Source organism: Natator depressus, chromosome 10 (genome assembly GCF_965152275.1).
Source record: "Natator depressus isolate rNatDep1 chromosome 10, rNatDep2.hap1, whole genome shotgun sequence".
NCBI lineage: Eukaryota > Metazoa > Chordata > Testudines > Cheloniidae > Natator > Natator depressus.
The window spans coordinates 72612995-72638483 of record NC_134243.1 but is presented as its reverse complement, the minus strand read 5'-3'; the positions used below and the strand labels follow the sequence as shown (position 1 = coordinate 72638483).

The window sequence follows — 25489 nt, the reverse complement described above, 5'->3', positions numbered from 1 at the left end:
CCATCTCTTTTGTGGCTAAAAAGACTCTTAAAAACATCATCATCCTCTTTTAAAGGACTGAACTCCCCGCCCCGCAAAAAACAGGACATACTATTTAAAGGATTTTCTATCCGAAAAATGCAATTTTTAAATCAATCAGTTGAAAAAATAATGAATTGGATAGTGTCCTTTTAAAGATGCAAAATATGATAAATTGATTAAAAAATACAGTTTCTAACAGATAACTTTGTATGTACTGAGTTTAAAAAAAAAAACAGAAAAAACCCTCCCCCCGAAAAGCAAACCAAAACCCCAGCCACTCCTTACAGTTCCCACTACTTCCACTGTACCCACATTTTATTGAAATAAATAAGTAGTGGCATAGTGGTAGGAACTGACATCACTTAAGGTTAAAATAAAAGCATGGCAAATACCTGTCCCTCAACCCCCGCCCCGCCCCAAAAAAGGAAATCTGTCAATATTTGTTTGACATTTTAAATGGATATGCTTTATTCAGGCTTAAGAACCGTTGGTTGCCTGCTTTCCAGGATATGCACTTTAGTGACAGAACTTAACTGATATGACTGTTCAAGGAAACAATTTTAGTTATGTGCATTCACAAAAAACAACTTTTCAGAAGCAGCTTGTTTGGCCAAATGTATGGAGAAATACTTGATTTGTGGGTACATCTCAGATCCAATATTTGCACAACTGTCCATGCAGTGTATATGTACATGTGTGCACAGCTAACTTATCTCTAGCACAAGGACCCATGGTCAGGTTTGTGTTTCGGAATGCATTATGATAGTTTGAGAGTTTGGGATGTAAACGCTATTATATGTGCGTTGACATTTCCATTATATAAATACCTTACATAAAATAACACCTGCACCAATTGTGACGTGAGTGTGGTTGTAAAACAAAAACACACCCCACCATTCTGGACCAAGTGAAGAGTACTGTGAAGACAGAGATTGTCCATTTGAATGTGGAGCAATCAATCACCCAAGGCCAGGTCCTGTATGTGAGGACTGGAGAACTCCTTAAGTCAAGGAGGGAGTTGGGAACCCCTCCAAACCTGTGGATGGGCTGAGATCCATAGATAAATCCTGTAGATAACAGGATACTTGTGTTTGGATTTGTACAGATGGCCACTTCCTCCACGCCAGTCCCTACACCACTCTTTGTTCCCCATAGCAGCATGGCTTCCATTCCAAATCCCAATTCTCTGCTGTTATTGTTATACTGCACTTCCTTTCTGTCAAGACATGTACTTTCAATATGATGTACTTACATTGTATGGTCAGATGTTAAATACTGTACCACAGTAAATGTTCTACAATGAATAGGAAATATATATTCTGATTAGATTAATTAAAAGCAAAACAACTTAAGATCAAATGTTTATTGTATTTCAAAATATTTATCATAACAAACAGCTCTTTGCAACATATATAGGTACTGGAACATAGCAAAACTCTTATGTTTGTGTGTCTCCAGCATAATAATCTAATACAAACTAGTCTGAAATTTAGCATACCTACATTTAAAAAAATAGACATTACCCTGTCTCCTGAACAGCAATCAGTTCATGTGGAAAATTCTATAGAAAACATACTATTAAAATATTGGTCCCACCTTCCAATCAAATAAGGTATTTTTGCTCCTTTTGAATGTTTTCTTTCAAATAAATGAACAGATCTCACATGTGTTTAAAAATGTCTGACTTTGGTCCTTACAAAATTACAGACGACAGTATGATAAACTAGATGATAGTTTAGAGTGAGACAATGAGGCATTGTTTACACAGAAGATTGAGTAACTGGTTTAACAAAAGGGGTCGGTGCATATCTACTGTTTGTACAAATAGGAGATTTACTGGAGCTTTTATAATTTCTACAAGGCTCTTTCCAACCGGCTTCATTAACTTGAAGTAAATCAAATCATGCAGAGATCTGACTCAGCCAGAAAGATATACTGGGAAAGATACAAAATGAAAAAGAACAGACACAAGATAAGCTTTAGAATCTTTGGTGGTTTTCATAAACATTTTCTTTGAAGATTTTTAAACTGCAATCCAAATGTGTGTGCACATGTACATAAGGATACACATAATAAACATATATACGCATATACATACATACACTATATATGTATACATATACATAGGTACGTATACTATACACAACACACATTTCCTTTTTAAATGAGGGCTAATTTATTTTCTAGTCTTTCATATATACCTACAACATGAGATCCCAGTGAAATACCTTGTTTATAAAATTAAATCTTGTATGAAAAAATTTCCTCTCCTTCAATGAAGGCATTGTAAACATTGTTAAAACTACTTTGAAAAATAAACTATTAGAAAATTACTGAATCTGAGTAATAATCCATTCACTATCACAATCACAATCCCATTTCTTTTGCAGGGGGCAGTGCTGGCTACCATTATATAACTCTGTTCAAGACAGGTCTGCCAATAAAGGTAGGCCTATATTTACAGCCATTGATTAATCAGATTATTTCTAAATAATGCATTTTCAAGTAATCTGTATCCTGTGGTTCTCTGGTTTCTTTATTCTGTGAACCACTTCAGGGGAGGTCAGTGGATGGGGGGCTGAGGGGTGTCAAGTCAACATCACCTCAAGTGATTTAGCAGCATAAGCTTTTGCCTCCCTGTGCCTCAGTTTTCCCCCATCTGTGAAATGGGAAACAATGGTTACCCAACTTCGTAATGCATTGAGTTCTGTGGACAAGAAATGTTATATAAGGACTTAGATAATTGGGAGAATTAAAATTTTCTCAGGGACTCACCTCTACTATCAAAACACCAGTTCTTCATTGCTTGGACCTCTTACTATTTCATTCTGAAAGGCACCAGGAAAGACTCCATAGAACATTGGTGGTCAATGGACCCAAGTTTGAGAACTATTACAGCAAAGCAACATATTTACAACACCGCTTTGGGCACAGTGCTCTCCTCCTGCCCAAGATGTTGCATCTTTAAGGCTACAAAGTATTTTTCTTCGAGAGTTGTAGTGTTGACATCTCCAGATTTAGACAAAAGCAACAGTTATGCCGAAAAATCTGGTGAGATGGAATTATAAATAGCAAGTCAGAAATACAGTCTTTTCAGGTTCGCAAATTCTCTTAACCCTTTCACAATGGCGGATCCTGGTGTGTCCATTGCCAGCAATGGACCTCATGTCAGGCAATTCTGGCATCAAGGAGTTAACAGCAGTTTTTAAAAACACAAGTGCTGGATGAAATTGAGATACTGTGGGAGCTTCTAGCTGTTTCTGGCAATTATGATAACTTTTTAAAATATACACTGCTTGAACAGAAGCAGGGTATCAAAGACTTGTTAATTCAGAGTTTAAACCCTTCTATGCACTGTGATTTAACTGAGAAAAGAATAGGCCTCGTATCTTAATGCAAATCTGTTGGATATGTTAAAAATTAGTTCAGAGCATCTCCTCACATCAGCTTAGCTGATCTACTACGCTAGGTAGAATTATATCTTGCTACATACAAACAAGGAGAGCTGCAACATTCGGTCTTACCCTAATAATCCAAGTAAAAAAATGGAACACGCGCTTGTGCTCTTCTCCACCCACTAATTCGTCCCTGCTCTGGTTGGATGAGGCCTCTACGCCAAAAAGAAAGGCAGCCCAGGATAGGTGCACATCAGAAAACGTATGGAACCATCCTGGGCCCATGGCAGGTATTAAAGTGTTGATCTGAACCAAAAAAAGGGTGTGGGGAGAAAAAACTGTATGTGTGTATGTGTATATGGAGGAGGATGTTGCATTCCAAAATCTGTCTGCATCCTAGAGAGTACTCCGTTTCTTCCTGAGGGTACTGGAGCTGCTGTATGGTTTCAATTCAGCACGCTGCACCTGTAAAAACAAATAGACATGACGTTTGCAGTTAGGTAACTCTAGCTCACTACAGTGTGTGTTAATGGCTCCCCAAGGACAAACCAAGGGAAACTAAGGAAGGTTCAAAAGTAATGAATCATTTTCTAAACACAGGAACATGGGGGATTAATTGCAGGAAGGATTTGAGAAGTCATGCATCATTTCTTGAAACCAAAATATTAAAAGCAGATTTTTCTAATGAGATGCACGGGGCACTACCTGATCTCAGCAATGCCAGACTGCCTTTTTTTTTTTTTTTTTTGCTTGCATTAACCTATAAGTTTAATAAGACTCTCTTGGGAATGATAAAGCAAGTGGATCCCAATACTCAGTAAGGTCAGAGTGGTCTCAAAACTGTACAGAGACATGCTTTATCATTTTAAAGAGGAAAAATATTTTCCCGAACAGAAACGAAACAAAGATTTTCCCCTACTTCCCCACAGCAATTTCAATTGCGATATAATGGTTAAAACATCTGTGATAAATCCAAATGTGGTGTAATTCCCAATCGCAAACTGTCTGCTGCATAACTGAAAAGCGGCCCCATTGAAATCATGAGAATCTTTACAAAGAGTACGCCACTTTTCCATGCTTCTGTGCCTTTTGTCCAGGCCATGTGCTGCTGGCATACAGTAACAGGCTACGATACTGGGGGTATTTTTTAACTCATAGTACTAGCAAAATGAAACAAAGGTGCTTTAGCAACATTTTAAGTGGAACAGGCAGAGATGGCTTTGCTATTGCCTGGGAATGGTTTTAATTAGATTCTTGTATCAGATGCCAAATGTATTCACTCTTTTTTTTTTGTTTTTTTTTTGTTTTTAGCATTTATGGCAAAACTCCCCTAGGATGGTATATCCCTTCATATGTGTTTTACCAATGCTTCCTCATAGAAAATAGCATCATCTTCCTTAGAGAGCTCAGTGAAGCTCCCCGAGGATGACGGAAACCAGTCAGGAAAATGTTATAAATGTAAATCTTAAATACAACACAAATAGAAAAGCAGCTTATCTTTAAATATAAACATTAAAGGACAAGTGCAAACCATCTCTGCAAATCCAGTGCACTCTAGAACAGCAACAACAAAAATACAAATACACTTAAGCTTAATGTCTCTATGATTATTTCAGTTTAGCTTCCCCCCCCCCCCCAATCTATAGAGATATTTTTCTCTAGCTATAGCACTACCATAAACCAGTCTGGTGATCTCTTGAAACAAATGTCGTTGGAAACCTTTTCCAACTGTGTTTCTACCAGCTGCATTGACACCGCATGGAGACAATCATTTTCCAATCTCCATCAGAGTAAAATCACTATGGGCTAGATTGTGATCCCCTTATTTGCAGTGAGCAGCACCGCACTCTGCAAGTACTACTGCTTGAGTAAAAAGTTATTTCAGTGTGATTGGGGGTGGGGGAGGGGAGCAGAATCAGGGCCCTTGGTTATAAGATTTTGGCTGATTATAAAGGATTGTTTCTTTTGTTTTATTTTGTGTGATTTGCCACCCAGTAAGACTATTTTCCTTCCACCGGGAGAAATAAATGGATCTCAACATTCTAAAAGACCCACTGTTCAGATAATTTGCAGCCAGCTGGACAAGATTATTGAATACAGTGCTTTAAAAAAAAAAAAGAAGATGACATGACTGAAGTGGGGGAAGGGGGATCCTGGCTCGACTGAAAGTTATAATTCCATGCTGGTAGAAGATCAATCTTCTTGATCACGGTTATTTTATACAGATCTCAAGTCTCTGCGCCATAAAAGATGAGCATAGCATTGTCCAAAGAAGCCCTGCATTCAAGGTGGGTGGGGGAAGAAGAAATTAGGATGACAACTGGCTCAAAGCAGATCACAGCAAGCACAAAGTCATGGAATAATCCCCCCACTCCTGTATGAGGGGACGGGGAATGCAGTAAAACCCTTTGGATAGTTATCTCTGTCACTCAGAGAGATTGTATCCTCCCTCCTCCCCCGCCCTCCATACAAGTATCAGAGCAAAAAGGTGAACAAACCAATAGTTCAGCCACCATGCTGTGCAAGTTCAAGATCATTTTTAAGTTGCTCTCTTCAGGATAAATTTTTCTTCAATCATCTTATGTGTCTGACAAAGGTTTTCAGCTCCCCTCTCCCTCACTTTCCTTGCCCCCTTTATGGATTTTCCTGAAGCCTTATCTCTGTTATTCAAAATGCTTCGGCATTGTATTCCCCAAGCATAGTGCTGGGAGCTCCGAGTCCTGCTTGATGCCCCCATTGGTGGTGGCCATTCATTACCTTTTGAACATCAGATGGTACCCTGGAGAGGAAATCTAGTAACTCATTATTGTCGATGGCATAGGGATTTCTAAACTTCTTAGTAAATTTATTTATGCCTGAAAAACAAAAAACAAAACAATACAAACCCAGTTTATTTATTTAGTTACTTTTAATTGCTCAGGCAAGTGGGGGGAAAAACAGAAATTCACAAGTAAAAATGAGTGTGAAAACAATGACTTGACTTCAAGTCATGCAAGTGTTGCTGTCATGTGGAATCATTCACAAATGCCTCTTGGAAGGAAGGAAGGAAAGGGAATTATTATATAAAGACTCTGCTTTACTTGGGTGGTGAAAATCCCATTACCATACCAGCAGAGAGGCAGTGGCTGAAAAAGCAGAAACTGTGGAACCCATCATCTTTTTCTTTTTTCTTTTTTTTTTTTTGGGGGGGGGGGGCGGGAAGGTGGTAGTGGTGGGGAATACATGAACTAACAGCCCATTCTGCTCTGAAATATAGCATCATTAGACCGAATGTGATCCTCTCCTGAAGCTTGAGGGAAAATATAGGAGGTTGGAGGGTGAAGAGAGAAATGGGACAGAGGAGGTTTTTTTTTTTTTTCTTGTTTAGTTTGAAAAAGAAAGCAACTGAGGACATCTACCCCGCCCCCAGCATGTTTCATAGCTTTTTATGCTTTCACTGCAGAGCCAGATTTGACACATTGATTGTACTTTGATGCTGCGGGAAACTGTGAAAACTTATTAGGATTTTATTTTTTGATCTGACTAAGGTTGATAACTTGATTTACTAAGCGTTGCAATGTCATTCCTAGTTTGCTCTGCAGAGATAGCCAAACTGTGCTTAGCTGGAGATGTTCCCAGCAGTGGAATCAGGGCTCACCAGGCGTGCTGGGCAGATCACAATTTTCTTATCCCATAAAAAATTTTAGATATCAAAAAATTTTCCTGGCCTGAATCAGGCCAAAAAGTTAAAACTCTCAAAAGTGCCTGTGAACCAAATATCTGAAATAAGTTTAATTTGGGTGGATCAAAGAGTTTCACTTTGAGAATTCCAAAATGTTTTGTTTCTATTTTGACCATTTTTATTTACATATTTATTTTTCCTTGAATTACCTTAAATTTCAAAACAAAAAGTTGTTTCTAATCAGAAAATCAGAACTTTGTTTAAAAAACATTAAAAAAAAGATTATAAAAATTATGAGTTTAAAAATTACCAAAAAAAGACCCTTTTCCATGAACAGTTTAAGTCTTGCAGAAATGGCATTTTCTGACCAGCTCTACTGATGTGGGTAAAAGTGGAAGGTGTGAATCCTAAATCAGAGGGGGAGCACCATACAACTTTGATCCAGCCTGTTCTCTGAGCAACGACGAACAAGGTCCAGCATTGGGAGTCAGGAGACCTGGGCTCTATTCCCAGCTCTGACAGTGTCAATTTAGGCAAGCCACTCAACTTCTCTTTGACTCAGTTTCCCCATTTGGAAACAAGAATTTGTCATGTGGCTTATCCTCCTGTGTAGTAAGCTTTTTAGATGGAAGGCTGAAATGTTCCATAGGAGAGTTAAGTCTTATTAGGAAAAGGAGAGCAAATAATAATGCATCTTGAAAATTAAGATATTGGTATCCTATAAGCAAAGAAAGAGGTCACAAGCACCTAATCTAATCACAACCCAAGCTAAAATTTCACAGTAGTTTCTATGCACGTGGTTTCAAATGCAATGACTTCCACTCCCTCCCTCACTGCTCTCTCTCTGAAATGTACCTGCTTCACATATGAATGCAGCTTTTAAGCTATATTCTTGTAGCAAAATGCCAACACAATTTTCTGTGTACCTGATTTTTAAAAACAGAAAATATCATAAGGTCCTTTGAGGCCTTGCCACAGGGTAGTTGGTTAACATGTATCATATTTGAAGGCCCTGTCAGTCTAGATGATGTTGACTGGATGTATAGCTTTGGTGTACTCTGGATGTCTTCCACATTGAGGCAGAAACATATTGTTACTGAACTTTTAGTTCACGGGAATCTCCTCTCTTTTCTTTTCATTCGCTCTTTTGTTGAGTTCAATAATTTATTTTACTGTTTTTCTCCCAGCTCCAGCTTTTGAAAGTATCATCCACTCGTCCTCCTCATATCCAGCCCCTAATGTTAGACTGACATTAGCGGATGATTCATCACTGTAAAACTAATCAGGGCTGACCACTGTCCAGAAGCATACAGTTACATGATGTTGTGACATTGCAAAGCTGTTTGATGAGGTTACCCTGCCCTCTGGTTTTTGTTCTTTCACCCCTAACCAGATTTAGCATTGTAAATAACCAAGGAAATTGATGAAGGGCGACAAAAACATTCTGAGAAAAAAAAATCCAACTTTCTCTTATTACAGACATACATTAAGGGCCTGATTTTCGGACTATGAGCTCTATTAGTACAGGCATAAATCTGCATAAAAAATTCTATTCCCTGGTTCCAAAATGCACACAGAAGTCGCAGCCCCACTGAAAATCAGGTCTGTAAAGCATGTACATCTGGATTCGCTATAATGGGCAGTGAGAGCAGGAAACTACACAAAACCCTGAACATCAGATCAAATATACCAGTAAAGGCGGGCATCTTCCATGGGAGCAGCAAAACACGATCACAATTTATTATTATTTTAAACACTGCATTGTGATTACACAAAAACCTTCAGAAATGTCCCTGACTTTACTGGATTTGGTCCAACTTCTCTGAAAGGACGCAAAGAGCTACAAGATTTGTTGAGAAGATCCAGCTGATATTTGGATACTTAATGGCTTTGAAAGGTTTAGATACTTCTTTCTCCCAACCTAGTCAGATCCTTCTCCTTTACCTCTTTATTGACTCCCCCCTTCCCATTCCTCCCTCAAAACTAAGCCCCCTCTTTCCAACTCACACCCCACTCCCGACAGCTGATGATATGCTGTCTGACAAGGGCAAATGATTTCCTAGGTCTTACACATACACTGTGAGGTACTGGCCTGGGTGCTCCATTCCACAGACTCGAAGCAGCCCCTAATACATCTCTCTCACACACACACACACACACACACACACACACACACACACACAACTTTTCCCCTGACCTTGGAACTCATAATAACTGAAGGGAAGCAGAGACTGCCCAACTTGCTGAGATACTCAGATGGATTTCAGCCGGGGCAGGAAGCCACTTATAAGGGCTGGGTCTCAAATTTTGTGAGCCTACCAACAATTTCAGGTGTGATTCAAAATGTGTACAGAAGTGTGGGCTGGTTCCTATTTTCCTCCAATCCAGTCACCCATTCCTAAATGTGAATCTACTGTTATGCATTCTTATTATCACCTCCTATAGACCAACCAGCTACTGAGCCACCTGTTCACTTACCAAAATTATTTTCATACAACTGGATAACAACTCTGTGTTCATAGGCATGTCAACCATTTGCCTGTACATTTGCCCCCCCCCCCCCCGACATACATTTATCTCTCACCCTCCTTTGGAATGCAACTTACAGGGGCATGTTTCATTACTTTAATTGACTAGAAAGAACCAAGTCAATCAAGTAATAGAAATGAATAGTATTTCACCCAAATCATTTTTGAAACCAGATCCAGAAAAATACCTCCTGGGTTATACAGTCCACCCTCTCAACTCTGCTATTGCAGGGCTGCTGTCTACAGTACAATACATGTGTTAGTGCTTTGTCTAGCCAAGACTGAAATGTCTCCAGCAACAGGGCTTCTGTCACTTATCATGAGAGACTATACCACAGTCTTGGCACTGTCGGACAATTTTGAAACCTATTTTCTATTTTCACCTAGTAAAATTTAACTATGTACCTTCACACGATCCTGACCAATTCCTCCCCATCCATCTCCCACTCCAGAAAGGTGTTAAATGCCTCTAGCTATTTGCCGAGCACCCTCAACCCCCACAGAGTTCAGCGTCTTGCAGGATTGGCCCTTAGTGTTTAAACCTTTCAGACATGTCTAGTCAGTTCATAGACTCCAAAGCCAGAGGGGACTCTTGTGATCCCTCCAGGATGTGCCTCTCACTTTCCCTTAATTTTCCAACCAGCTGTGTCGATCCACCAATGGGAGCTTGGACATTAGGCTTTTAACCACTGTCATCTTATTCTGCTCAGTGAGAGTCTAGACAACCCAATAGAAAAGATGCCGGCAGCATTTTGTCTACACTAAGGCTCCCTTTACGGTAACCATGAGAACACTTCAAGAAAAAGCTCAGAATAGATAAATCCTTAGTCTACCAGCAGAAAGTCTGATCTCCAGTACAAATGTTCATTTCCACCAAGGCTTAGGGCGTGTTTATTATCCTCATAGTGCTTACCCCAAATATTTGATGCCTGTAACAGCAAGTTTAAAGATTTATTATTCCCACTTATAAATTAATATTGGATTCTTCCCATGCAAATGCAATATTATGAAGCACTTACCCCAGATTAAAACAATGTACCTCAATGGTATGAAATACAAAATAACTGTCGCTGCTGTCATAACTAAGCAGGCCAGGACCGACAGGAAAGGAACTGTCCAGTTGAATGTGCTGTAAATAATAATAAGAAAACCTCTTCAGTGTTACTGATCTTAAATGCTGTCTATAACTTACAGCCCATTAAGAACTCAGGGACTCCTTCTGCAGTATTCAATGCATATAAATAAACTGTAAAGTAAAGCACAGAGACTTTGGAAGACAGATACGTAGATTTCTGCATCTGGGTGCTACAAAGGGAATAGTCTCTGGATTCTACATATCTCACTGCAGGTCTATTACTATTTTTATTTAGGGAACTGTCACAAGACAGCAGCAGTCCAAGCCTTTTCATGTCACCAACATGCCTCAGACTTGTTCTGGAGAAGCACAAGCAAAGGTAAATGAGTGATTCGTCACCATGCTTATTTAGTCTTTGGTATCTTCTGAGAATGACAACATTTTCAGGCATGATACTCTCAGGTGAGGAACAAGTCTCGATACTCTCCCTTAGGAACAAGTCTTAGAAGCTCAGTTCATAGAATCATAGACTATCAGGGTTGGAAGGGACCTCAGGAGGTCATCTAGTCCAACCCCCTGCTCAAAGCAGGACCAATCCCCAATTAAATCATCCCAGCCAGGGCTTTGTCAAGCCTGACCTTAAAAACTTCTAAGGAAGGAGATTCTACCACCTCCCTAGGTAACGCATTCCAGTGTTTCACCACCCTCCTAGTGAAAAAGTTTTTCCTAATATCCAACCTAAACCTCCCCCACTGCAACTTGAGACCATTACTCCTTGTTCTGTCATCTTCTACCACTGAGAATAGTCTAGAACCATCCTCTTTGGAACCACCTCTCAGGTAGTTGAAAGCAGCTATCAAATCCCCCCTCATTCTTCTCTTCTGCAGACTAAACAATCCCAGTTCCCTCAGCCTCTCCTCTTCATTTCACTCAGGCCACCATGTAGCCCAGTTACTACTGACCTAGCCCTGTATGTCAGAGCTAGAGGTGAAATAACTGAAAGTTGCAATTTCTTGCCTCTTCACAGTTACCCTGTTGCCCTTGCACTATGCCTCTCTGATCTCCATCTACTTCCTGGCAGCGGCAGCTAAACACTAGGCAAACTGGAGTACAAGGCATTAGTTAAAGCATGAGTGGATTTACAGATCAGGGTGTCCTTGGCATTACGTGGATCACTTGCATGCGTCCTCACATCACGATGAAGGTGGAGAGAGTCAAAAGTGGACCACTCAGAACAACATCGGGCTATAAAATAAGATGATCTTCATCTCACATACAAAATTTGTAGGAGGGGGAAAATATTTTTAACTTCCAGGGAGGTATTAAAATATTAAGGAAAGATAGGGTGAAAGGGCTACCACAATTATTACACAACTGTGTAGCTTAACTTAAAAACAAAAACACAAAACAGCTCAATACAGTTAAGCTCTTAAAAATCCTTCGGACTGCATAATCAGAGTGACAGAGCTCTGGCACAAACCAGACTGTCACTTAAAAAAAAAAAAAACAACCCTAAAAAAATAACTTTGGTAGCAATTTTTTAATGGTACATCATTTTTGAATTACAATGGAATTCCTTGGAAATTACATAGGGCATCCACATTAATACCAATGGGTTCTTTAAGATCATTGTTACCAAAATAAATACCAGAATTAACAGTGTTTAAGCACTCTGAGCCTTCCTGCCACGCAGCTGGACAGAACAGTACTCTGTTCATGGAGTGGAATACATCTCTTGGCCATTTCCACCACAGCTGGGATGGATGGAGTGGAACCACAACACATGGATTTGATATATTTTTAGCCCCGACCCAGCTCCTCATTTAAGTGTAGCTCTGTGACAATTACTTTGTGTTAAAGAGAGAAAAAAAGTGAGTGTCAGTTACACTCCACTATGGGTGTAATTATAAAATACAAACATGTGTGTGTGTGTGTGGTGGGGGATGGGGGGAAGGGGTTATTTAGAGACACCCCCCACCTCCGTGCTTCCTAGTGTGAGCCATAAGTCATAGGCCTTCTGTTGTGACAAATGATAAAGGACCTCCTTAGGTTTCCTCATGGCAGCAGGAAGCCTAAACTGATACATAGACAAGCACTTCAAGGCACAGGATGGAGTGACAAGCAACAGATAACCCATATGTCCGGCCTTGGGAGGAATGATGGGAAGAAAGCTTCAGGCATTAATCCCCACCTAGTTCAAAGACAGAGGATGAGCCGGAGGAATACCCTCAACTGCACCTCTGTGACCACCTCCCTCCAGCAGCAGAGTCCCTGGACCCACAGGTCAGAGTCCCCCATTCCCTACCCTCATCCACAGAGGTAGATAAGAAAGGGGGCTGAGGGCAGCATACTGGGGAGAGCTGGGAACAGGCAGGGCTGCTGATAACTTTTGTCCTCTCTACTTTGAGCTGTATTCTGTGGTACCACTGCTGGGGAGAAGAAATGGAGCCAGGCCTGGCCGGGCTCTTCCCCTACAACTCCCAGCTACTCTCTGAGGGAGGAATTTATTTCCTTACTTATAGCTATGCACCTTTGCACTGTCCTAAATGTTTTAGGGCCTGGCAACAAAACATTCACTTACTTTTTAATTCTTTCTCCAAATGAGGCTATTTCTTCTAAGATGTTTTGAACAGTTATAACAATATCCTGCACCATGTGGATTCTTTCAATTAATCCCTTTTTCTCAGATTCCTGAAAAGTAAACCAAATTTTATTTATTTTGCATTTCCTAATGTGTTCATAGACAAAATAGGTATATAATAGATTTTCATATCCACACATGTGGATGTTCAGCTGGGAGCAGGAGAGAATACACACAGTAGTTTGGAAGGAGGAAAGAGTACACACAGTAGTTTAAATGTACATACAATACATTTATAATATACTACATTACTTTGTGTATCTCCCCCCTCCACCCCATCCCTTCAGGTGAGCACAGGTCCTTGTCCAACAGTGATCATCTACCCCACAGAGGCCTGACAGGTAAATGCATCTCATCCCAGACCTGCAATTCTTGCTTGATGTTGACCTGCACTAGACTTTGCATTGAGAACCTGATTAGGAGACGTGCTGAGGATCTGCAGGTGCTCAGAATCTTGCAGGATCAAGCCCACTCAGAAGCAATTACTGCTAAATAATATACAAATTCTGCTAAATTGGGTGATGGTTTTCTGATGCAAACACAATATACCACCAAATGAGTTCCCACATTCCTTGCATGAAACTGTTCTTCATCTAATTCCCTGCTCAAGACAGGATTCACAAGCTTCATAGCCTTATCCTTACCGACAGCCATTACATTACTCTATACACAAGTATGTGTCAAGTGACCAAATGTAAAATTAAATTATTTCCAATCTCTTGGGTTGGTCTCTCCCAGCACCTAATATGCCTCCACCATTCTCGCTCAGTAAGTGTTAATAACCCAGTCTTGCTACAAAACAATATCAGACTTACAGGTCAATCTTTGAGCATGTCATATGTTAACCTAATCATTTCTACTGAACTTTAGAACCAGGTGAGAGCTGTCCTAGAGATCTGATTTTCCTCTCTGATATTCTTTCCCCTTTTATCATGTAATGTCCAAATTTCTTTGTGATCATGGTATTGCTAGCCCAATCAAACACTCTAATATGCTCTACTTCCCACCATATCATCTCTATACACCTGTCTGTTCAAGACACAGTTGAGTCTTTTTGCCCAATCTGTTTTCAGCAACACTTGTTATACATGCCCTGTACAGACTCATCTATAACCACTGTCTTTGCTTCATAAGTATTTCCATGCAAAGCCAAAAGCATAGAGCATTTCCTCTGACTCAAATCACTAAACATTACAATTCCACAACAAACCCTAAAGAGTCCAACCCTCTCCAAAACTATGAACTTTGCCATTTTCACTGAGAATTCTTCAGGGTTTGGATTTTTGCTTCTGGTGGCGAAATAAGCTTACTGCTTATTTTAGGCCACAGGATTACAGGAAACCAATGTGCAGGAATAAAATGAAAGCAAAGAATGCATTAAAATCAGCATGGTTTAAATCAGCCCTGGAAATCAGGGTACAATTATCAGTGTTAACATTACATTTCTTTGCACGCAAGTTAGTATGGCTACAAACATTCTAACTAGAAGTGTGCAAAACATTCATTCTGTACAAAATTCAAACACCTGGATATAGAGGTTTTTACATTGCATTTTGATTGTCCAAGAATAGTCCAATTTGAGGGGGTTGGTGGAAATGTGTTTTAACCAATTAAAGCCCAGACTAGGAGGAGCCTGTAGGAGTGGTGCTACCAGCCCCTTGCAGGCTCACCTATTTCCCCACTTACTAGGGGCAGATGAAGGTAATCTAGGGCACCACACATACTCACACATGGAACATCCCTGTATTTCTGCCTCTGCATATCACCCTACCACCCTCTGCCATGTCCTTGCCCCTGCTTAGAACAGATTGATAGGGTCTACAGCCATCAGATGGAATGGTGGAAGGTTCATCACTATTTCCCTTTCAGCACTAGGTCACTTGGAGAGGAGTCTGTGTGTACCTGACACAGACTCCCTATCCTCAGCTCCTGCTAGAGTGATGGAATGCCAATCAACAACCTCTGAGACAACAGCCACATGTCTTCCTCCCCCTCTCCTCCAAAATATATTTTTAAACAACACATAGTCCTTTTTTTCTCTCAAAGTAAATTTTAAACAAAAATTCATGATGTGATCAAATTTAAATATTTGGATATTCCTTTTACATATAAGTCACTGTGCTATGAAAAGAAGTGGAATTTTAAATATCACATTTGAGTATGAAAAAGTACTTTCACAGAATTTTTTAAATGTGAAATGACCCAGAACAAAATAACCGTTTAATGACAAAACAGAAAAAAAAAACCCAGTCATTTTCACACAGGTCCAGTTATAACCTTGTTAGGGTCAGAATTAAATGATGTCATGGTTATTTTAAACTATTTCTACGCTGCTGTTATGCACCTTACATACAAGTGGAACAGAACAAAAATTCATGGAGAGCCAACCCAGTAATTATCTAGTTCTGTCCAACTTGTAGTTGGAGGGAAGGCAAGAAAATTTCCAAAAGTGATCTTCCAGGGCAAGCCTACTCTTGCTGCCCAGAGTTGTACGAAGATAATCTGGCAGCACTATCTGCATCATGCTGACTTTATTTACACATTTCCGATTGAGCTACGAAATGCGGTGATAACACAGTTTAACACATGCAACATTACTTCTGCTGCAGCTACCAAGCTGCCTCAGAAAAACAAAACACTGATTCATTCTGAAGGATATAAGAGCAATCATATGCGTTTCCTTACCTAGCATACACACATGCACACACACAAAGTCACTGCTAGATAGTGGCATTTCCAATTTGTAATATAAAACACACAGGACAGAAAAGTGCGTGTGTGTAGTCTACAGAAATAATTAACAAGTGCTGTCACTGAAATCAGATTCTGATTAGCGAGTAATCTGGGCTGCTCTTGTGATGTACTTACACACTAATGTTTTTTGCAAGAATCATTTGAAAATTCCAGGATTTTTTTCTATGCCTCATTCTGTGTTACGTACTTGGGGAGCGAGAGGGGGAGTGGCGATTAGTACCAGGACCCTAACTCCAGACACACACAGCATAACTCATTAAGTGACACAAAAGAAGATAAACGATGCACAATAAAGGCCTGATTTTCCAACGTTCTTTGACCTCTTGTGAGGTTCTGAGCAGCCTCAGCTCATATTGAAGTTTGCACCCCACAGTATACTGGACCCAAGAAATGATGCAAGACCGAACGTTCTAAAGTCATGAAGATAGAGTCATTGCTCTTTGTTATACAGAAATAAATACAGGCAATCATCATGTAAAAAGCTTTGTTTGAGCATCAATAAATGTACTACATTTGAGTCCGATGTAGAATGAATTCAAAGGAGGATTTCACTTCCGTACTCTTTCCAAAGTACACAAGGCTGAAGATTCCACAGCATTACACTCCTTTTGATATTATTGTACCATGACTTTTTGTGGCCGGAGGTGTCTCAAGTCAATGTGTAATTGGCCCAGTAAAAAAGAAAAAAGTGTGGACACCCACGGTTTAAAACCTTAGCTCATAAAGTCTTTGTTTAAGTTTAAATTTAAAATAAATGATCCTGCCTGTTTCCAGCAAATCATTTTTTTCTTCAAATGAATAGTGAAATCCCCATTTCTTCAAGGCCTTTTTCTTCCCTATTTCTCAGCTGATCACAGCACTGTAGGTAGAATCAAACTAGTCTTCAGCCTCTGGGAAAGAATTAACACCATCAAAATAAATGTACAACTGCGAATTAATTATATAATCAGTATGTTACTTTAAATCTTCCATGCGTATCCTGATTTAAGAAAACCTTCATTTCTATACTAATTGCATGAACAAAAACACAAAGGGGTCTTACAAAAGATTAACCATGTCAGAAGAAAAAAAAAAAAGTTCAGCGAATTCAGAAATTAAGTCTTTTGTGTCCAACTAACACACATCAGCCTGAACTTAAAAAGCAAGATACAAAGCCTTTGCCTATGTAAGGAAAGGTGTTTCCACCTTTCACTCTTCATTAGAGTTATGGCCAGTGGTGAGCTGGAGCTGGTTCGCTGGAACCGGTTGTTAAATTTAGAAGCCCTTTTAGAACTGATAGTCCCGTGAGGGACAACTGGTTCTAAAAGGGCTTCTCAATTTAACAATGGCCAAAAGTGGCACCTTAGGTGCCGACTCCATGGGTGCTCCGGGGCTGGAGCACCCACAGGGAAAATTTGGTGGGTAAAGAGCACCCACCGGCAGCTCCCCACCCCAGCTCACCTCCGCTCCGCCTCCTCCCCTTAATGCGCTGCGCCGCTCTGCTTCTCCACCCCCCACCCCCGCTTCCCGTGAATCAGCTGTTCGCACAGGAAGCCGGGGAGGGCCGAGAAGCAGGCGGCGGCTTCACGCTCAGGCCCAGTGAGGCAGAGGTGGAGCGGAGGGGAACTGGGGCGGGGGAGGGGGGGGCGCGAGGAGGGCCGCCTGCGCTGCAGCAGGTAACCCGGGGGGTGGGGGGAAGCGCGCAAGGGAACTGCTCCCCGCCCCAGCTCGCCTCCGCCACCCTCGGCCTGAGTGTGAAGCCGCTGCCTGCTTCTCAGCCCTCCCCAGCTTCCCGCCGAACAGCTGATTCACAGGAAGTGGGGCAGAGAAGCAGAGTGGGGCGGCGCATTCAGGGGCGGAGGCGGAGCAGAGGTGAGGTGAGCTGGGGCCAGGCGCAGGGCAGGGCGGGGAGCTGCCGGTGGGTGCTGTGCACCCACCAAATTTTCCCTGTGGGTGCTCCAGCCCCAGAGCACCCACGGAGTCGATGCCTAAGGCACCACTTTTGATGTGATCAGTGGCTCCCCCCCAGCTACGCTACCCCGTCCCTAGGAGCCAGAGAGACCTGCCGGCTGCTTCCTGGGAGCTGCCCCAGGTAAGCATTGCCAGGACTCCCCACCTTGCCCCCCAGCAGGTCCCTCTGGCTCTTAGGGGCTGGGCGGGGTGGGCACCCACTACGGTGGCCCACAAGACCCTCCTGCCCGGTTCTGGGGGCAGTCAGGGGACAGGGGTGGATGGGGCAGTGGTCCCAGGGGGGGCGTGCATCAAGGACGATGGGGGGTTGGATGGGGAAGGAGTCCCAGGCGCGGGGGGGACATGACCCCTCGTGGGGTGAGGAGGGAACCGGTTGTTAAGATTTTGGCAGCTCATCACTGGTTATGGCAGCGAATAATTGGCCCATGTAAATTCACTTGAAGATTTATGTACAAATCTCTCAACTTCATCTCACTGAAATTTAATAATTTCCCAGAAAGTAAGAGACAGTAACAAAAGAAATTTCACTTCAGCTTTAAAACTGATGAGAATGACTTCATTTTGAAATTGTGTGAAATATGAAGGGGGGAAAAATCTCTCACAATAAACAGAAATCCATGACTGGTCAGATATGTTTACTAGACCCAGACTTCCCTGTTGAAATCATTAGGAACTATAGATGCATAGATTTTAAGTACAGAAGAGAGACTGTTAGATCATCTAGTCTGACCTCCTGTACAACACAGGCCATAAAATTTCATCTAGTTATTCTGTGTAGCGGATCGCAGGCTCACCGACGCAGCGCCTCTACAGGCTCTAGGACCTACTTGGGCCTTAAACAAGGCCTAAACCTGAGGAGTTGCCAGGCTGGAGCTCCCCAGCTCCTCTTGCCTTTCCCCAGCACTGCTCTGCATCGGGTACCTTTGCTCCTTCGGGCAGCTAAGTTCATCTCTCTCCAAAGCTAGAGAGAGACTCTTTCAGCTCCTGCCCCCCCAGCCCTCTTATCAGGGCCAGCCGGGCCCTGATTGAGCTGGCCACACCTGTGGTCAGCTACTCCCTCAGCTGCTCACACTCCTTTTATCCCAGCCACAGCCCTCTCCAGGGCTGCTTTTAACCCCTGTCCTCCTGGAGTGGGGCAGCTGCCCCACTACATTCCTGTATTGAGTTCAATGGCTTGTGTTTGACTAAGCACGTCTTCCAGAAAGGCATCCAGGCTTAACTTAAGACATCCAGAGATGGAGAATGCACCATTTCCCTTGAAAGTTTGCTCCAATGTTTAATCACCCTCATGGTTAAAACCATGCATCTTATTATCTGTCCTTTAAATTTCTTCCTATGGAAACATCCAATATAGTATGTGTTTGTTAATCTATTACATTACAAATTCAAGGACAGTTTCTAATGCTGTTCTCTAAGTGCACTGCTGACTCATATGGTAATGTATTGTATAACTGAGACTTCAAGCTTGAAATCACAAACAATTCCTAAATGGCTTTATACCACTCGGATTTCAGTTTAGTTACATAAAACACTCACACAAAAAAGAAATGTTGCATGTAACTTTCATACAACTGGTATTCATCAACAGATTTTTGGCATGCCATAGGAAACTCATATATTAACCCAAGGGACGTTTTGGGGGGAGAGAAGAGGATATAAAGGAAAAAAATTAATCGTGGCAAATCACAAAAAGAGTAATAAAGGGGTGAGACAGGCCCCAAAAAATAAAAATAAAAAAAAATCCATGAATGAAAACCTGGGAAGTTTCAGGAAAAAAAATCTGTTGTGAAAGTTTGACTAGCTCTTGGGCAGGTCTAACTATCATGATCAGCTTTTATGCAGAAGATAACCCAAACTGACATTGTCCTTGAAAGCATAACATGGGTAATGCTTTAATGGGATTTGTCCAATGTACTAGGTACGATTTCTCCAGTGTATTAAGAACAAACAGGATTGACTTTAAAAAAAAATCCAAAACACTCAGGCATGCATGGCTTCTTGCTCTGTTGTTCTTTTGGGTTTAAAAAACATGTTGTGGTCATTTAAAGAAATGCAGACTTTACCAATGCTTGATTTTCGTTGTAACTGTCATGCACTATGCCATAGTATGGTGTTTCAAACCCACCTTTGCCAAAGAAAGATTCCCAAAGACCAATATATTCACAGATGTGTATCCTTTGAAATCAAAAGGATTTAATGGATTATAAACCTCAGAGAATTGTCCTCAACTGTTATTGACTGTATAGGGGAGAGAATGAATCTCCATATTCTGCCATGTCAAGGTACTCTCAGTTGCAACAGCTGCCCTAATATTTAAGGAAGTTGTTTGTATCAACATGGGTTGATTGTGAATCTATGTAGGTTGATATATTGGCATAATCTAATCAGTGTAGTACATGAGCATGTCCCAAGAGTAAGTTCATGTCATTTAATGAGAAGAATGCTTAGGCAAAGAGGTAGGTTTTGTATTTTACTCTGAACATGAGGTTCTTGGTCATTCTAGCAGCAAATTCCATAGTCTTGGCCCAGTTCCTGTGGAGGTTTTGTTTCCTCTGCTTAGAAGTCTCTCCCTGTTGGTGGCTGACAGTTTCATTGTTCCAGTGTAATAAGGCTGTTGTAGGAAGTAGTGGTCATGGAGAGGGAGAGTCTCTCTAGTAGCTAGGATGAATTTCATGCAGTGCTTTGAAAATGAGCACAGCAACCTTGAACTGGACTCTGATTTGTGCTTCTCCATTATGGCCTTTGAATAGACTGAAATGATCCCAGCAACCTGTGTTGCAAAGACACTCTCTTGCCCTTTATTACATCTATTGTCTGCTGCTGGAGGATTCTCATTACTTAACAGAAGGAGGGGTAAATGTACACAATGCATGCCTAGATTTGTACACCTACTTCATACAATCCAAAGATGATAGGCAGTTGTACATTTCAGGATTTCTATTTTTTAACACCATGCTGAAAATATGCCTGCCTGCCAATGGAAATCTGAATGTATCTGAACTAGTCAATGAACAATAGAGGAAAGTATACATTCTAGAGTGACATATAAGGTCCAAATTATGCTCTTAGTTACAATGATGTGAAATTCATAATAACTCCATTCAAGTTAATGGCATTATTTCAGAGTGACACAAAGGAGAGCACCATTGGCCTGAAAGGGGCATATTTTCAAAACTGGTGTCCTGTAACCACTGCTCAACATGCTAATCAGTATTGTCTTGCTGTGACCTTGCTGTTCCTCCCGCCTTCCCCATCTGTTTGTTGTATACACCTGTTGTCTCTTATTTTTTTCCACTGAGACCATAAGCGCTTTGGGGCCTGGATTTGTGTTTGTACAGTACCTAGCACAATGGGACTGGGACCTCTAGGTGTTACCACAATATAAATAATAATAATAATAGTATAAATAATAAGAACCACCTCTCCACTTTCTGGTGTAAGAGAGGTTTCCAGGAGGAAAGGGGCATGGCAAGAGCAATCCCTGTACTCCCCCTTTGTCAAACTGGCCATTTGGGTCCATAGGTAGCCAGGTGTAACTTAGAGTAGCTATAGGGCTGCCCTAAGTATTACCTGAAACCAGATTAGTCCCCATATGGTTGCAAAATTGGGACAGAGTTTATTTAGAGCTCCTTTATACTCCCCCTCTAAAGTCCTGCCCCGAGCATAGCTTACCCAGACTGGAGGAGCCGGCCCTTACATTTCTATCTTGTTCCTAGAAAATATTACTGCTATGTCTATATCCATGGGGTACCAGTGTTCCTATAAATAACTTCACTGAGAAGTAGTGACAGGCTGAAATCAAGAGACACCAATGATCTAGGAGGGAGTATTCATGCTACTAAAGAAGCTATCATGCTCATAGACTCATAGATATTAAGGTCAGAAGGGACCATTATGATCATCTAGTCTGACCTCCTGCACAATGCAGGCCACCAAATCTCATCCACCCACTCCTGAAATAAACCTCTCACCTATGTCTGAGCTATTGAAGTTCTCAAATCATGGTTTAAAGACTTCAAGGTGCAGAGAATCCTCCAGCAAGTGACCCGTGCCCCATGCTGCAGAGGAAGGCAAAAACCCCCTAGGGCCTCTTCCAATCTGCCCTGGAAGAAAATTCCTTCCCGACCCCAAATATGGTGATCAGCTGAAACCTGAGCATGTGGGCAAGATTCACCCGCCAGATACCGAGGAAAGAATTCTCTGTCATAACTCAGATCCCACCCCATCTAACATTCTATCACAGGCTATTGGTCCTATTTATCTTTAATAGTTAAAGATCAATTAATTGCCAAAATCATATTACCCCATCATACCATCTCCTCCATAAACTTATCGAGTTTAATCTTGAAGCCAGATAGGTCTTTTGCCCCCACTGCTTCCCTTGGAAGGCTGTTCCAGAACTTCACTCCTCTGATAGTTAGAAACCTTCGTCTAATGTCAAGTCTAAACTTCCTGATGGCCAGTTTATATTCATTTGTTCTTGTGTCCACATTGGTACTGAGCTTAAATAATTCCTCTCCCTCTCTGGTATTTATCCCTCTGATATATTTATAGAGAGCAATCATATCTCCCCTCAGCCTTCTTTTGGATAGGCTAAACAAGCCAAGCTCCTTGAGTCTCCTTTCATAAGAGAGGTTTTCCATTCCTCGGATAATCCTAGTAGCCCTTCTCTGTACCTGTTCCAGTTTGAATTCATCCTTCTTAAACATGGGAGACCAGAGCTGCACACAGTATTCCAGGTAAGGTCTCACCAGTGCCTTGTATAATGGTACTAATACCTCCTTATCTCTACTGGAAATAGCTCGCCTGATGCATCCCAAGACCGCACTAGCTATTTGCACAGCCATATCACATTGGCGGCTTATAGACATCCTGTGGTCAACCAATACTCCAAGGTCCTTCTCCTCCTCCGTTACTTCTAATTGATGCGTCCCCAGTTTATAACTAAAATTCTTGTTATTAATCCCTAAATGCATGACTTTACACTTCTCACTATTAAATTTCATCCTATTACTATTACTCCAGTTTACAAGGACATCCGGATCCTCCTGTATGATATCCCGGTCCTTCTCTAAATTGGCAATACCTCCCAGCTTTGTATCATACGCAAACTTTATTAGCACACTCCCACTTTTTGTGCCAAGGTCAGTAATAAAAAGATTAAATAAGATTGGTCCCAAAACCGATCCCTGAGGAACTCCACTGGTAACCTCCCTCCAGCCTGACAGTTCACCTTTCAGTATGACCCACTGTAGTCTCCCCTTTAACCAATTCCTTATTCACCTTTCAATTTTCATATTGATTCCCATCTTTTCCAATTGAACTAATAATTCCCTATGTGGCACAGTATCCAATGCCTTACTGAAATCTAGGTAAATTAGATCCATTGTGTTTCCTTTGTCTAAAAAATCTGTTACTTTCTCAAAGAAGGAGGAGATCAGGTTGGTTTGGCATGATCTACCTTTTGTAAAACCATGTTGTATTTTGTCCCATTTACCATTGACCTCAATGTCCTTAACTACTTTCTCCTTTAAAATTTTTTCCAAGACCTTGCATACTACAGATGTCAAACTAACAGGCCTGTAGTTACCCGCATCACTTTTTTCCCCTTTCTTAAAAATAGGAACTATGTTAGCAATTCTCCAGTCATATGGTACAACCCCTGAGTTTACAGATTCATTAAAAATTCTTGCTAATGGGCTTGCAATTTCATGTGCCAATTCCTTTAATATTCTTGGATGAAGATTATCTGGGCCCCCTGATTTAGTCCCATTAAGCTGTTCGCGTTTCGCTTCTACCTCACATATGGTAATATCTACCTCCATATCCTCATTCCCATTTGTCATGCTACCCTTATCCCTAAGATCCTCATCAGCCTCATTAAAGACTGAGGCAAAGTATTTCTTTAGATATTGGGCCATGCCTAGATTATCCTTAACCGCCACTCCATCTTCAGTGTTTAGCGGTCCCACTTCTTCTTTCTTTGTTTTCTTCTTATTTATATGGCTGTAGAATGCTCTTAATTTTCTTTCATTACATGATCTGGTGAAACATCCTTGTCTATCAGACAGCTAGTATTAAAACAACATTGTTAGCACAAGAACACTCTGTAGCTTATTGTACTTTCAAGCCTTTATCATCTTTAGTCTTCAGTGATATTAATGGGAGATGTGGAAATATTATATATGATTGTTAAATTGAAGGGGTGAAAAAACCCTAATGCAATTGTTTTTACCCTAAGGAATGAAAACAATGAGATGATATTGTCTTGAGTGACCTTTCCTAAGTATAGGGATATATCGTCTTACACAATAGACTCTTGGTTCATGTTTCAATTACTGACCTTTACTGTGGAGAAAATTAATGCAATTTTCATTGTAAACCACCCGTACAAATAAGATTCATACGGAAGGTTTCCACATGCTAAATCTAACACAAATGGAAAATGTCAGCTGTTTGCTACTGGACGAATCTGACTTTTATTTGTTTGGCTGGAGCCTTTCTGAACTATGCTTGTAAAACTTGGTGTATTTTTGGTACCAACTAGGACAACAGAAATTTTCTTATATCAGAAAAAATGTTTTTTTTTTTCCTTTGGGGATTTCTTTTCCAAGCATAAGACACTTTATATTTCTTGGAAGTTAGTAAATAACCCTGCTTGCAGCCATAGCCTTATTTGATTTGATCCCATTGCGTCTCAGTAGCTTAGCAGGGCTGTGCTACTCACTATTTGGATGGGAGACCCCCAAAGTAACAAGTGATGCTGCAGGAAATGGAATCGATTCAGTAGTGAGCAGTTTTCCTTATTTATCTATGGTAACTTATATGCCCCCTGCAGCACCTGCCAATCTTTAATGTATTTAACCTCACCACACACCTGCAGGATGAGGCAGTGCTATTATCCCCGTTTTATAAATGAGGAATGGAGACACAGAAGCTAAATGACTTGCCATGCAGGAACTCTGTGGCAGAGCAAGGAACCGACCGTAGGTTAGTGCCCTAATCACTTGATCATCCTTCCTTCGAGTTTCTGCTGAACCAATTTCCAAACCCGGTATTGGCAGCAACTTTGTTTTGTCTCTTTTGTAGGAAAAGAAAAACTAAGATCCTGACAACCTGAGGTCATGAAAGATTCCATGCCACTTCCAAAAGAGTATTACAAAATCCTTATGAGTTGTATGCAACTTTTCTATACCTTTGTATTGGAGGGTGAAAGATGCCACAGTGATGTAATTTTAAAACAATCCCCGCTCCAGACAGCTATAGCCTGACAGACCCCAGAGTTGACATGATGCAGTCTGAAATCTGCATCCAAGATGGCAAGAATCCGAGAAGGCATTCATCCACTGAGCAGATTGTGCCAAAGGGACGAAGCATTCTTATCTTTCACAGTCTTCTGTGTCGGCATTTGTGGGGAAAGGAGGAGCTAGCAATTAAGCCTTGTCATTTTCAAGACTGATCGTT

General features: G+C 41.1%; 1 protein-coding gene across 1 annotated transcript in view; it reads right to left on the bottom strand.

The window, feature by feature from the left end:
- Positions 1-1422: 1422 nt before the first annotated feature.
- MCTP2 (multiple C2 and transmembrane domain containing 2) overlaps positions 1423-25489 on the bottom strand; it is a 164781-nt gene continuing 140714 nt past the window's right edge. Inside the window, exons 20-23 of the mRNA XM_074966514.1 lie at positions 13262-13371; positions 10625-10734; positions 6174-6271; positions 1423-3881 (exon numbers count right to left, since the gene is read on the bottom strand). Of these exons, the coding sequence (XP_074822615.1) occupies positions 3813-3881; positions 6174-6271; positions 10625-10734; positions 13262-13371 (387 nt within the window). The 3' untranslated portion in view covers positions 1423-3812. The remainder of the gene's footprint in view (positions 3882-6173; positions 6272-10624; positions 10735-13261; positions 13372-25489) is intronic.